At 38.0% G+C, this 14,751-nt stretch overlaps 2 protein-coding genes across 2 annotated transcripts; one reads left to right on the top strand and one right to left on the bottom strand.

Annotated features, from left to right (window-relative positions):
- Positions 1 to 6,270: 6,270 nt before the first annotated feature.
- LOC121645487 (lysophosphatidic acid receptor 6-like) lies at positions 6,271 to 8,598 on the bottom strand. Its single transcript, XM_041993963.1, has one exon. The coding sequence runs from the start codon at positions 8,498 to 8,500 to the stop codon at positions 7,652 to 7,654; it is 849 nt and encodes a 282-aa protein (XP_041849897.1). The 5' UTR covers positions 8,501 to 8,598; the 3' UTR covers positions 6,271 to 7,651.
- A 3,751-nt stretch (positions 8,599 to 12,349) lies between these two features.
- Positions 12,350 to 13,639, top strand: LOC121646098. Its single transcript, XM_041994975.1, has 3 exons — positions 12,350 to 12,628; positions 12,752 to 13,504; positions 13,628 to 13,639. Exons 1-3 carry the CDS (start codon positions 12,350 to 12,352, stop codon positions 13,637 to 13,639), a joined length of 1,044 nt encoding a protein of 347 aa, XP_041850909.1.
- The last annotated feature ends 1,112 nt before the right edge of the window (positions 13,640 to 14,751 follow it).

Genomic DNA, 14,751 nt, shown 5'->3' with positions numbered 1-14,751 from the left:
CATATCCGCCAACCTGGGAATAGTGAATTGCAGGTTATAATACTAATGTGATATCACACTGTGTCCATCTGTCTGCTCAGAGTCCAGAGGAAACTGTACCCCATGCTACGTCTGTGTAAGGCAATCTAACCTGGATGAGGGGTTTATTACTCAATTCTATTTCTATGTCTCATATAACTGACAGTCATTTGCTTTGCGGGTTTAATAAAAACATGGGGGAAGCGGTAATAAGAAGAAGAGGTATACGGCATGCAAAGCTTTCACAAATGATTGCAAGTAAGGAACCTTAATAAGAAGACCTGCAGCTTGCAGAAGTCTGATCAGCTGTCCATTAAAACCCAATAATGACAGCAATCACAGAAAACTGCAGCAGCAACTGGAAAACGAGACTATCTGATTAAAAATTGAAGTACTTGTTTTGTATTGATTTTTTGGTCTTTGAACAGAATCTCACGGCCGCTCTGGGCTCATTCCGCATCCATTTCTGAGGCACCGCTGCAGAGCACAGCGGGTGCTAATGAGTTGCCCCGACTGCCATGGGGTGACACTCAGCACTGTCGTACATATAGAAGATTTTGTCACAAAGTAGACTTCGTCAGCGCTAACCCAGTATGTTTTATTTGAGACAATTAAAAAGTTTTAATAGAATTGACAACACATGTAGCTGTTGAGCTTGTTGTGAGGCACAGGATGGCAACCTGTGCAATCTTCACACTCCAACAGCACCTTCTGGTCACTTGAGATTCAGGAATTTGGTGAATGACGGTGAACTTACAAATTCATATTTCAGCTTTAGAATACACACTCAGGAGTCTGGTCTGGCTTTTATGTATTTATTTATTTTATTTTATTTTATTTTTTTTATTTTTTTGCTGGAGTTTTTTCTGTGCACAGCAAGTGTGACAGATAGAAAAGCACACTCATGCAACTTAATTTGATCATTTACTGAACACATGGAGAGAATTGAAACAGCATCTTCTTCATTGCTGAAGCTAATGGTCCATTGTTTTGTTATTTGCAATATAATCATAGGGAGAAGTGAATGTCATATATGTGCAGTTTCTTTTTATGAGACAATTTGAATGTTTGGATATTAGTTTGAATATTATTTTGTGGATGGTTACATTTTCTTTTCCACTCCATAAGGCATACATTTAAACTTGTGTTTGCAGAGCAAGTAAACCAGACAACTCCTTGATGTTGATCTTGTCATTCTGCTTCCCGTTGCCATACCGCTAACCCCCATTTTCCATCCTGTGCCTTTGGGCAATCTACCAGCGCCTTCTTCCTTCTCTTATCTGTCTCTCAAGTGCTAGGTCATTTTGTCTCAAGCAATCATTCTCCCTTGTCTCAAGTTGTCCCACCTTTCATCCCTTATCTGCTCCTGCAACCTGCCTTTGTTTCTCATGATGCCTCTGTCTTCTTCTCAGCTCTGCACATGGCCTAATCACTCTACTGTCACCCCATTCAGATCTCTCAATCCACCCTTCTCTGCCCTCACTCTCCAGTTAGAGCGTATGACAGAGTGCATTGTCTCAGCATACTCCCACTGACAGTGAGCTGGAGCTGGCAGTGGAGGAGGAGGGGACAAGGATGAGAGGAGGAAGAAAAAGGCAGAGAAAGTGAGAGAGAAACCGTCATCCCCCCAGCGGTTCCCCCCTGGCTCTCTCTAAAGAAGTGTCGGTGGCGCTGCTTTGATGCCGCCTACATCCTGCAGAGGTCTGAAGCTGTGAGAATGCCTTCTGGCCCCATTTTGCCTCGCCTCGCTGGCAGGAACTGGGCCACAACTTGTCATCTGCTCAAAGCCTTGCAAATTTTTCAATCCCATTACTGAGTACTAAAAGAGTAAATAACTATTTCCTCCCCAGTCTGAAAATGAAAATCTGCATTTTTAAACATGCTGCTTTAACTTAAGTCATTTGTTTGCCCACTTCTTCCCTTATTCTGGTTTCCAGTATAACACAGAAAGACTGCACTGATACATTTGCATGTTTTAGCTTTATGGCAGATCATAAGTAGGTATAACTAATACACAAACAAAGGAAGTTCTTTCTTAAAAAAATTAAAATATAATACAAAAATCATCAACTTATATTTGTTTTGCTCTTCCAGTAACCTCCTTTCATTTGTGCATTCACAAGGATAAATTAGGACCTAACACATAACTTTGTGAGTTCAGCATTTTTCACTCTTTTCTTGTGCCTATATGACAAGATTATCATCACTTTCATTGGTGTAAAACACGAGGCCACAGTTAGTGTGACTAGCAACAAACCGGAAACTACTGACTCAGCACTTACACTTTTTTACTGGGTGAACAAACAGGATATAGCATGCCAATGAGTTAAGTAAGCTGGACTTTTTTAATCTCCTGTGTGTGTTTCCACATTAGAGCAAATGTCATTTCAAAGGTTTTCTTTAATGAAACACCTACTCTTCACAGGTGAACTAAAATGTACGTGAAGTATTCAGTTTAATTTTGCATTTCCACTACTAGTCAAAAGTTTCGACACGCTTTCCTACTGGACTGAATGTTAATTGTGTCCACACTTTTGACTAGTGCTGTACATTAAGCATTTTTATTCCGAGCAGGTTTTTAATTCGAATACTTTGATGCAATATTCATGAACACATCCGTATTCTGCAAAAATCTGTTAACAGATTTTTTTTCCCATGTTTTTAGAGATAAGAAAAAGTTTTCCATAAATTTAGTCATGTTTAGCTTTTAGTATGTTTGAAATGTTTCTTTTTAAATGTCTGAAATTTAAGTTCTAAAGTTGTAAATCTTAAAAAAATTGAACCCTGATGGCACAACGTTGTTTACTTCTGTTTCTAACCAAAGAGATTTGTGTTAGTTAGGGGACACTTGGCTGAAAAGATTATTCCACATGGGGTACAATTTAGAAAAACGTTTGAGGAAAAAAAAATAAAAAAAACACTTTTGTCACTTTTTTACAACATGACTGTTACCTTAATTAATCCTCCAAGCACCAAATGTGCAAAAATGTGACAAGCACCAGGCATATATATATATATATAATCATATATTATATATATATATTATTTTATATATATGTATATTTATCAAATACGGTCTCCCTTAAAAACCTTTAAATCTCCAGTGCCTTTAAAATACATGCTTTGCTCATGTGCTACACTCCCCTTGAAGGTCAACATTTCTACACTTCCTTTAATGACCACTAGAGGTCATATATTCTTTGAAAGTAATTATAGGTCTTTTTTGCCTGCATGAACACTAACCAATGAAGTCATGTTTTTTGGACGGGGATAGTTTATTTCATCCAACTTTGAAATAAAATCAAACTAAATGTGATATTTTTATAGCCGCAACCACTGCATTGTGTGCACATACAAAGAGCTAAATATTATAATTAGATGATTACATGATTTTGAAGTCACCTGATATGTTTGTTTATTTATTTATTTATTTATTTATTTATTTATTTATTTATTTATTTATTTATTTATGTTTATTAGTCTTAGCATTGACATTCTGCACAGCAGCATTTTTAGCCTAAGATGATTTGCAATTTATGGTTCTTTCAGTTAGATAAAACTCAGCAGAAAAACATACAAGTAAGTTAAAAACATTTAGCAAACACACCCACAAGATATCCATAAAAAAAATCAACACATCAGAAACAGAAACAAAACAGGAAATATTAGGCAATTAAACTACAGTACAGTCCCAGCTCAAAAAAGAAGAAGCAGCAACTAGTTTATGATTACATAACTTTCTTTCTTAAAAAAAGAAAAAAATAACAATCTGTCAATTTCTTTCTAGAATTATTCTAAAATTAAATAACTGATCTTCTCTGAAAATGTTTATTTCAGCTAAGAATTTATTTTAAAAGAACACTACAATATCTAACCCTAAGCTTGCATCTAAGGAGCCTGACCATGTAAGCAGAATACTTTTAAGGTTGGCCAATTTAATAAAACTTAACTCGCTTAAAAACGTGCCAAGGATCTGGTTTAATGTAATTTCTGTCCAAGATCTGAACTGCCAGTTCATGAATTATTCTGAGATGTTGGATTATTTGTGGTGAGAGGTTCCACAACAACATAGAGAAGATCAAAGCAAACATGAAACTATCTGCAACATGAAATCCTAGACAGTCTCTGATAAAATGGACTAATTAAAAATATGTTTTTGTGCCTTTGTTGTAAGAAATAAATATTGTCTGCATAGATTTGAAAAACCTGCTCCAGGACATGAAAATAGTAGTCATTTGTGTTTAAACTGAAAAGAGGTGGGCCAGGAATTGAACCTTGTGGTACACCATACATTTCTTCTGCTCTTCACATTCACAAAGAAAAGTTGAATAATTTTAGGACATAACTAATAACTTGTGCTCTTTTTTTTGTACCTATATAATGAGATTATGATCATTATAGTGGATGTAAAAGACAAGGCCACAGTTAGCATGACTAGCAAGACCACAACTTGATGACTTAGCACTTACACATTTTTACACGGTGAACAAACTAAATTATGTACTAACTATATAAAATATACAACAAGCCAACCAATGAGAAAGTAAGTTGGACTTGGAAGTTGAAATATTTCCACTACTGTCAAGCTTTCACACAAATTTATACTGATTCAACAGGCTAATACTTTGTACTAAGTAGTAACTGTGTGCTCCAATTAAAACAACCAAATATGGCCTATGCTTACAACTCCTTACAGTATCATGTCCAAATCACCAGATGAGCCACAAATTAATTACATTTTCTTTTGCACAGTGCTTTAAGACAGAAATATTTGCATATATCTGAAAAAAACTGCATCAGGAAATGAACATGGTGGTCATTTGTAAATAAACAGAAGTGTACCAAGAATTAAACCTTGTGGTAGACTTTAATTGTTCTTACTCTTGTGGAGTCTTTGCTTTCAAATACAGGCAGGTTTTGTACTTCAGGTAAGCTAGCTGTTGTGTGAAAATAATTTTTAAAGGATAACAATGAGATGTGATTTTCAGTTAGGCTGAATGCGGTTGTAAGCAACACTAATTCTGATCCTTAGCTGTGTTCAGATGGTTCATTCACCCACTCACTCCCCACAAAGTGATCTACTGATGCATTTCAGACACATCACAAATGTTGTGATTCATAATTACCTGCCAAACATTCACAGGGACACTTCTTATAAGCAATTAGTGACTATTACTGTTTAGTTTTGTTGTTTTTAATTTAATGTTAAGTTGCGCATTGTAACACTTTGGTCAACTTTATTGTTTTTAAAGTGCGTATTAAATAAAGTTGCAGTGGTAACAAATTAAGCCAAATTTAAGGTGATGGAAAGTTCAGATTTGTTGCTTAAAACATACAAATTAAAACAGTTTTGTGGAAATCTGCATCAGAATGTGAAAAATTTCAGTTAATATTTTGTTGAAAATATGTACATTAAACCACAAAATACATTTGTTTTTCAGTCCCAGCTGCAGCATTGGCCTGGATTAAAGCTGTTTACGGGGAAGAAGTTGTTTCGGTACGCTTTCTCTGCACCCTGCCTAAAAAGAGTTAGCCATTTCCTGATCTCTGGGTTGTCTTAAGTCCTCAAATGTTTGCAAATAATTGCTCCTCTGATCTGCTGTGTCTCATCTGTCCACTCGGTATCCCTCCATATGTTTTGTCATTTTTGCTGTTTTTTTTTTTCTTTTTTTTTTTTTTTTTTATGCTTCGAGTTGTTACTGCTATTGAAAAAGCAGTCCTCTTCTGGTCCAATGTGAACTTGGCAGCAACATAGCAGGCTTTCTTGTGGTTTCAGTGACTATGCAGCCAGATGTGAACGTGTCTTATGAAAATGTACTTCAGTGAATGTTAAAGTTTGTGCATGACTGCAGATGCAAGGGTAAAAGACTGAGAAGAAGTGAGAATTTGTGAGTATTTTATGCATTTAAAACAGGGGGATAGGGTGAGCTGACCGTAACTTAACAGGCACATTCATATCCCAGTCAGACCCTACCATCCCTACAGATGTGGATATCAGTCGCTTACAGACGGAGAGGCCCGAACAAGCATGAGCTTGACCTTGATATACCCATGTAAACACAAAAATAGAATTTAACCACAGCACTGACACAGTGTTTAAAAACTCACAATTTTCTGTGACCTCATGTCAAACCACTTTTAGCTGCATTCAAAAACCATCCAACATTATTAAATATGAAGAAGAACAAAGAATGTCATGCATGTGCTTTTGCAGGATTTACTGTAGCAGGTAACGATAATTTGACTAAGGCATCAGCACAATATGAGCAAGGCCAAATAAATAATAGTTTCGTGGAAAGAAGGTTTATATGGCTAAAAAAATCAGTACACAGACCACAATATATGAGTTTTTATGTTTATTTTTTCATCCAGAAGTCAAAATCTCCAGTTTAATGGTGCACAGGTAAAGTTCACATTAAACATATATGAAGCTGCTTGAGGAAGGTAAGTGCCTCCATAACGGGATCCAATTTCTGAAGGGTCATGGTAAAGCAATATCTGACCAGCAGCAGCTTTATGAACTTATAACCAGACTTTATTTACAAGGAGCAACATCTTGTGCATACAAATAACTTCTTTATGTAACCATCGCTCGTTTCTCATAGAGAGAGTTGAATTTTTACTCATATAAGATAACTGATGGATGAAACGTGACTTTGGGCATGGAAATGATACATGATGAACAAGCTGTGGTTAGGTCTGTTCCATCACTGGCCTAGTTACTAAGAAAGAATAAAAAAAAAGCAGGGTATGATTAGACACTGTTAAAAATCTCTGGGAGTGCTAAGAAAAAAACAAATCCCCATTGTTCAGTTCCAGACATGACATCTGCATTCTTTAAAATTTAGATGCTTTTTGGATTAATTTGCCTATCCATCTGGCAATGATGGTGGAACTTGAGTGATTCTGGCTCCTGAATTGAGAATGTGACAAAAAGCACAAGAGCCTCAGCTCTACTTCAGGACTTATAAACACAGACACACACAGGACGGAGCCAAATGCTGTTAGAATAGTAAAAAGGACAACTTAACTAAGATGAAGGAAGATTATGCCTTATTAGCCAAATAACAATTTAGCATCAGATTTTTTGATGCCATGTTCGATTGTATAGCGGAAGTTATGAAGAGAAACAGAAGCAAAATAAAATAAAAAAATCTCAGTCAGCAAACAACCATCTATACCCATCACTGTTAATTTCTTGTTTCTGCCATTGTCACATGGTTGCAGATCACACCATCACATGCTGCATTCTACCACATAAAAGTTTCTAAATATTTCCAGAGCTTATCTGACTTGAAGTTGAATTGAAATGTACCCTGTTACATTTATGACAACTAGCAGCATGAAACAGTTTTGAATCAGCAGCAACTTAACACATTGTGTCAAGTGCTGTAACATAAACTCTTGGTTTTATATTTTCATAAATCATTATCTAACTGAACAGTTGATTTATTTCTAGGTTAACAAGAGAGGATGTGTTTTAAAACATTCACATTTTTAAGGGGCTTAAAATATAAGGCATAACCTCTTGCATGTATCACAGCATAAAAATATTAACAACAGCAGCAGAAACCTGACCTATTTCTGTTCACGTGCTTTGTAAAAGCCACCTGTCTCTGTTCGTGTTGGGAAACTATTCTCTTGCAAGAGATGTGTCAACATCCTCTTTTCTCTTCCAGAATCCATCAAACGAAAAGTAATACAAAAGTGGGTCCAGACAACAGTTCAAACTAGCAAGACAGCTCAGGGCAGGTCTGTAGTACTCAAAGAAAACAACCAGGGACACCGGTAAGAAGAATACAGTGAACATCATCAAGTTCATGGCAAAAATCAGCATGACATTCACTTTGTTGTTGACTCTTGCAGACTCATGCAGATGTCTCTGTACTGTCCAAGATACCAAAGCAGTGGACACAATATTGACTGCCAGCATGGTGAACAGTAACACAAGCTGAAAATAGTCAATTGCCCTGTTTAGTGGCCCACTTGGTGCTGGGCTGGAGAAAGTGGCATTTTGGTATTCAAAACAGGCAATTTTTGCTTCATCTAAAAATCTTGAGAAGCCCACACTCTCTGGGACATTCACTACCACCACAATCAGCCAAACAAGTGCAGCACCTTTCCAGGCCTTTGATGATGTTCGAAGGTACCGTGATCTCAGAGGATAAACCACAGCCAGCAGCCTGTCCACGCTGATGAAGGTGATGAAGATGGAGCTGGAGCGGATGTTGTTGCGAAAGAGCATTCTCACCCAGATACATGCCATGTTGTTGAGGGGCCACATGCCTGTAGCGTAAAAGTAGACTCTCATGGGCAAGGATATGATGAGCAACAGGTCTGAGATGGCCAGGTTAACCATGAAAACAGCACTGGGCGTTTTGAGGCTGTGATGACGAAGCAAAATCCACAGTGACATGGCATTGAGAGGCAGACCAGCAGCAATAACAAATCCAAAGATCAGAGCATAGGCCAGGTTCATCATGGCTTCCTCATGTCCTGTTTGCTTACATGTATTTGTTGCAGATGTTTTGCTTCTGAGTGAAAAACAGAAGTGTGGACAAGTGGCTGTAGATGTAACATGAAACCAAAATGACTCCTCCTTCTTGCAAACTACAATCTTCCGTGTAGGTTGAACAAAGGGTGTATCTGCAGGGTGAAGTGGCAAAGAAAGTTGAAACAGGAAACAACATAGAAATGACTAGAAGAGCTCAAACTCTGCAGCGTGGGGTTAAAATTTATGAAGGAAATATTTACACATACATCTTAAAATCACTCAAAAAATAATGAAGCAAAATTTAAAAACAGTCTTGAACAGTTCTCTTTTGCTTTATATGCTTAGTGCTTTCAGGCCACTTGCATATGTAATAATATAAACCCAAATGTAGTAAAACACCCCCCATAAATCTTTCCATGACAAAATTCAAATTTGGGTTTACTTTTAGTCTCCTTAAATATTCCTTTCAGTTCCTTTTACAAATCTCAAACTGAGATTCATGCACAGATTATTTGTGGCTCGTGTTACCATCTGAGGGTTTCTGTTTCCCCCCCTGAGACAGACATTACTCTTGTTGTTCACTTAGCACACTTAGTATCTGCATTTCTATCTCTTAGTGAGCACAGCTTAAATATATTTTATATTCTCATGTCTACATAGTCATGCTCAGGATAAAGTAAATCTGGTTTCCACAAAGAAGTTTAGAGCTCAACATTTTTTCTTAAAGGACACTTCCTTGTTTCTGCATGTACATGTAAATTAACTATGACTTTGCACAGTTGCATGTGATTACATTCACTCAATAATTTCAGCAACAACCAGACTATCATTCAGTTTGCTAAGATGCTGGACAGGACAGGTTAAAAAAAAAAAAGAGAAATTAAGGTAAAGTCAGTCTGTAATAAAAATGAAACTGAATCCAGTGTGTCTGTTATTGGCACTCTTTAAATAAGAAACCTCTTGCACACAGAACACTCTTTAATCATCATAAAACAACTGCAGATGGAAATACTTTCACACCTTCTCTGTGGGAAATCTGCCATGTTTTTTTAAGTTTTTTTTTTTTTTTTTTTTTTTTCGGTTCCACACTGCAGGACTTTACACACTGCTATATACTTCCTGTGACATGATTAAAAAAAAAAATGTTAATTTCTTCTTCCTTGCAACAGATGCAACTTCTTTGAATGTCATGCCTTCTAGCTTCAGCTGCAAACTTGACAGGCTGAGAGGAAGAACGGAGGTTATGACTGTAATCAGGTTTATTTATACAGCAGCTTTTACAGATGACAGCATGCTTCATGGTAAACTATAGTGAGAGAAAGCAAAACATCTGAATGATAAAATCAGACATACTGAACTCTGAAGAAAAATATATAAAATTATTCTTTAATTCCTTTAAATGGTCAAACAATGGTGAAATGGCGCACATCCAGAGTACTAATAACATGTTGAATATTATTTTGATTAATTTATTTTAGGGCTTTCAAATTTAACACGTTAAAGACATGATAACACAAAATCATTATTTATTTATTTATTTATTTATTTATTGACACACGGTCAATGCATACATCGTCGGCGTAGTTTCAGGAGCTGATACAGAAATAATGTGGTTCTGAAGCAGAAACGGACAAAGAATGGGTCTTTTACATGGGACGTTTAGCTTTAAAGCTCTGCAAGATGGTTCTCTGAACAAGATTAGGGATAATTTTTATCTAAAAAAGATGTGAACTAAGTCACCACACAGGAAATGCGAAAGTGTTACTTTTTTCAGTGTGAATAGGCAAGGCAAGTTTATTTATAAAACACAGTTTATCGACAGGGTGATTCAAAGTGCTTTACAGAGACACTGAGAGATCAGAAAATAAGAAGCATAATTTAAAATTAAAAACAAAAGAGAAAATAAAAAGAAAAACAGGATTAAAAACATAATCAAGTTTAAAAATTCAAGCTTAAAAGAAATAGTGCAGATTTGGACTTTTAAATAAAAACTATTAGAGCAGGTGGGTCTTTTTACAGAGTTCATTAAGAACTATAAACACCTCTTATGCTGCTACAGTGTCACTTCGTAGTGTCATTTAGTTCTACAGTGTTGGTGTAGAGTTCTCATTTACTTAACTAACTGCCAGAGTGTGCATTTTTTAGTGGGTCAACATGGTTCTTATTTCACGTAGCGTGCATATATACGTCAGATGCATCTCTGTTGGGAGGAGCTACAGATGAGCCGGCACCTTGCAGTCTAATTTCTGGAACATAACAGCATCTGTGCCTAGGGTGACCAGACGTCCCGCATATTGCGTTTTTGTTCAGCATAATTGCCACATTTCACGCGTCACGCAAATTGAGACCATGTCACGCATAACGGCTTTTCCTTGCCGTTCACCTCATGCCAGCCAATGAAGCTGCATGCATGTGACTGCCGCAAGCTAGTGAGAAGCTGATCTATATGGTCTATGGCTGTGATACATCTCCTGCTGAGTTTTACCCCACGTGACACCCGCACACACCTCCCCACTCGCTCATTGCACGGCCTCCGCTGACTGACAGCAGTCATCCTACGTCACCAGCATCAGTTTGTTTATTAGCCCAAACACTCTTTGCTAGGCAAACTTAATGATGGATGATGAGCAAAATTCTAAAATTCCCAAAAAAAGGAGGCGATGTGTGTACAACACACAGTGGGAGGGTGATTATCCGTGGGTGAGACAGGTTGAGGGCGATGCTGAGCGAGTTTTTTGTGACCTCTGCAAAACTTCGTTTTCCATCGGGCATGGCGGGGAATTTGATATTAAACGGCACAGGCAAGCAGAGTCTCATAAAAAGCGAGTGGTTCAAAAAGAAACGTCTAAATCAATTGAAACATTCCTTTTTCACAAGAACGACTGTCTTGCTGATAAAGTGACTGCTGCTGAGGCAGCAACCGTGTACCACAACGTCATGCACTCTACGTCTTATAGAGCTGGAGACTGTGCAAGTAAGCTAGCGCAGACAACTTTCCCAGACTCTGACATTGCCAAGAAGATGGCCTGTGGTCGGACAAAGGCAGCAGCAATCGTGACTGACGTGCTTGCCCCTGCTTCTGTTGAAACTTGTTTAAAAGTTCTGAAGAACCCATTGATGAAGCCAGCATTGGAGGGAACAACCAAAGGTGTGTATCTTATGTACATGATGTTGGCTAAGCTAATGTTAATTTGTATCTTAGCTAATTTTAGTGCTTCATGAAACCTGTGCTGACTCTGTAGTGGGCTTCACAAGTAGTTATATGGAACAGACTCCATAATTTCAGTTTACTTACTGTATAATGAAGAAAGGCTGTAAAATAGTAGAATAAAGTAAATTAATGAAATATTTTACATATACATAATGCAACTAAATTATAAGTAATGCAACTTCTTATATTTAGTTTCTGTTTTTGGAGCATCTAGCACACTAAGTTCATCCCATCTGCTCTATGTCTCCACAGTCCACAAGCCTTTCTTCTCAGTGGCTTCAGATGCTTCCAATCATGGCTCCACAAAACTCTTCCCACTGTGTGTGCGATACTGGACACCAGACTTGGGTGTACAAACAAAGGTCCTTGATTTCTATGATGACAGTTGTGAAACAGCTGCTGCTATCTACAACCAGATAACCTCCAAGTTGAAGGAAAATGGCCTGGGACTTGACATGATCTCTGCGTACACTGCTGACAACGCCAGTGTGAATTATGGAAGAAATAACTCCGTTTTCCAGAAACTGAAAGAGAAAAATGGTGACATTTTGAAGGCTAATTGTGTGGCGCACATAGTCCACAACAGTGCAAAACATGCAGGGGATCGTTTGAACATTGACATTGAAATGGTGGTAAGCAAAATATACAGTCACTTTGCCTCATCCGCCAAACGCACTGAAGAACTGAAATCAGTGTTCAACTTTGTGGCGGAAGACTACCAGTCCATACAACGACACGTTCCCACAAGATGGTTAAGCCTGTGGCCAGCAGTAAACCGACTGCACAGCAGCTGGCCAGCTATCAAGAGCTACTTTCTCTCACTGGGAGAGGAACAGTGCCCAAAATCCCTATGGCAGCTGTTCAAGGATGACCAAGATGGTGAGGGCAACCCCCTTGAGCTGCAGGTGATCAATTTTAATTGCACTCAGCTGTTGTATATCTTATATTATTATGTACATAAACACAGGGATAAGGAACAATTAAGCATTATAAGCATAATAAGCATTGACTGTCCTTACTCCTTTCAGGTTTACCTGTCCTTCCTCAACAATGCTCTGAAAATCTTTCATGACATTGTGCTGCTTCTGGAGCGAGAGGACGCCACCGTCTGTGAGCTCTATGATATGATGTTCACTCTGAAAACTAAGCTTCAGCAACGACAGATAGATGGCTTCTTTGGTGTAGAGACGGATGCACTCCTCCAAGTGTTTCCCAACCAACAGGCAGCTGCTGTCAAACATGACATGTGCAACTTCTATCAAGTCTCCCTTGCCTACCTGGAGCAGCGCTATGATTTCACAGACAGCAGCTACCAGAAAAAGTTAGCTAGCTTGGCATTACTGAAGAGCCCATTCACCTTCTCCCAGCTCTGTGATGCTGTCACTGTCCTGCACCTTGGGAAGAAGTTGGACATGGATGCTCTCTATGACGAGCATTGTGTTGTTCTGCCACGGCAACAGGCTGTCATAGAATCAGGAGCTCCAGTTGTTGAGAAGTGGGCTGCCCTACTCAAGCAAACAGACACACCAAACCTCACTGCATTTGCTTCTTTCCTCTTTAGCTTACCTATTACTAATGCTTCAGTGGAGAGGGTGTTCTCACTGATGGCAGCAAGCTGGACTGACACAAGGAACCGCTGTTCGGTGGAGCTCATCAAATCAGAAATTCAAGTCAAGAGCAACTTTAAATTAAGGATTTCTACACATATGTACCGAAGGAGAAGGCTCTACTCGATGCTGCACGTTCCAACAAGAAATACAAAGTCAAGAAGAACCTTGAAGGTAAGAACAATTTCATTGATTGATTTTGAAGACCTTTGGACTGTCTAATGCTGGAAAACCATTTGGAAGCTTATCATAATGTTACTTAAAATTGTTTTTATCAATTTTCCTTATTTGATTCAGATGCTGGTGTGAAGGTATGAAATTGTGAAGAGAGTCCTGAAGGTGTCCTTAGAATGCTGGACTTTTTTTGTTACTGCTAGTTCACCATCCTGTGAGTTAACGACTGTTTCTGTCCCTGCTCTGTTGAGCTACTGGATTGCAATACTTTAAATAAAAATTAAGTGGAAATTAAACTGTCAATCAACTGGAATGCTAATTCTTTATTTAATTTAAGCAGTATCACACAAGGGTTACCTGTTTGTGGCACAACAATAATTACTTATTACGGGACAACATATTGTCCCACATTGTCCCTCATAAACGCAACCCCTGTCCCACATAGGATTTATTACCAGCTGGTCACCCTATCTGTGCCTACAACACTGAGGTGGACAGTCAGCTCATCCTCTGTCATCTTAACTTTCAGCCTTTGATTAACTTTTCAAAGCAGATTGTGTTTGGCATCTGCACAGCATGTATACATTTGTGCAGACCACCACTTAAAATATCGATGTTGGCCATGAAAGCCCCAGGGTGAAGGATCCCAGAGATAAACTGAGATGATCCAATGTTGTGGTTATATGTGTACTTGCAGCTCTGTCTAGGATTTGGTTCATCATCTTAAATTCTTTCATGGCTTTTATTCTGGTAAGAAATTACAGCTGTTTAAATAAAATTTATTTGAACTGCTGTGGGTTTGGTTGTTACTGTTAACAGTGGAACTGTATCTTAGTACATAGGGAGTTGTAGGATAAACTCTTACTATAGTATATTAGACTCCAGGAGGTGCAGATGAAACAGTCTTGTCAGAGTTCATTTCTACTCTTTGGGTGTACATGCAGTCAACATCAGAGTGTTGTGTTTCATCTGAACAGAGTAAAATGATACCTGGAAAAGAGTTTATTTATACTCTCATTTGTTGGAGTTTTATACTATTTTGGTGTCTTTCAACCAAAATTATCACTGAATCCAGTGTAAACTTTACTCTTACGGTATAAAATACGCACAGCCCAATTTGCTGTATATAAGTTTCAACATGTGTCTTGAAACTTCACTTTGAATCAATTTCCTTTAGCAGGATGTCTCTTTTTCTGTTTGCAGAAATTGCACATACAACTGTAATAAAAACACTGGCATAAGTTATC

The sequence above is a fragment of the Melanotaenia boesemani genome, chromosome 9, assembly GCF_017639745.1.
Source record: "Melanotaenia boesemani isolate fMelBoe1 chromosome 9, fMelBoe1.pri, whole genome shotgun sequence".
Taxonomy (NCBI): Eukaryota; Metazoa; Chordata; class Actinopteri; order Atheriniformes; family Melanotaeniidae; genus Melanotaenia; species Melanotaenia boesemani.
This window is presented reverse-complemented; position numbering and strand designations above follow the sequence as displayed.

Bases quoted from the DNA above. Each gene is read 5' to 3' on its own strand.
- LOC121645487 (XM_041993963.1), bottom strand. From the start codon at position 8,500: ATGATGAACCTGGCCTATGCTCTGATCTTTGGATTTGTTATTGCTGCT.
- LOC121646098 (XM_041994975.1), top strand. From the start codon at position 12,350: ATGGTGGTAAGCAAAATATACAGTCACTTTGCCTCATCCGCCAAACGC. The intron at 12,629-12,751 runs GTGATCAATTTT...TACTCCTTTCAG, and splicing joins GCAACCCCCTTGAGCTGCAG to GTTTACCTGTCCTTCCTCAA.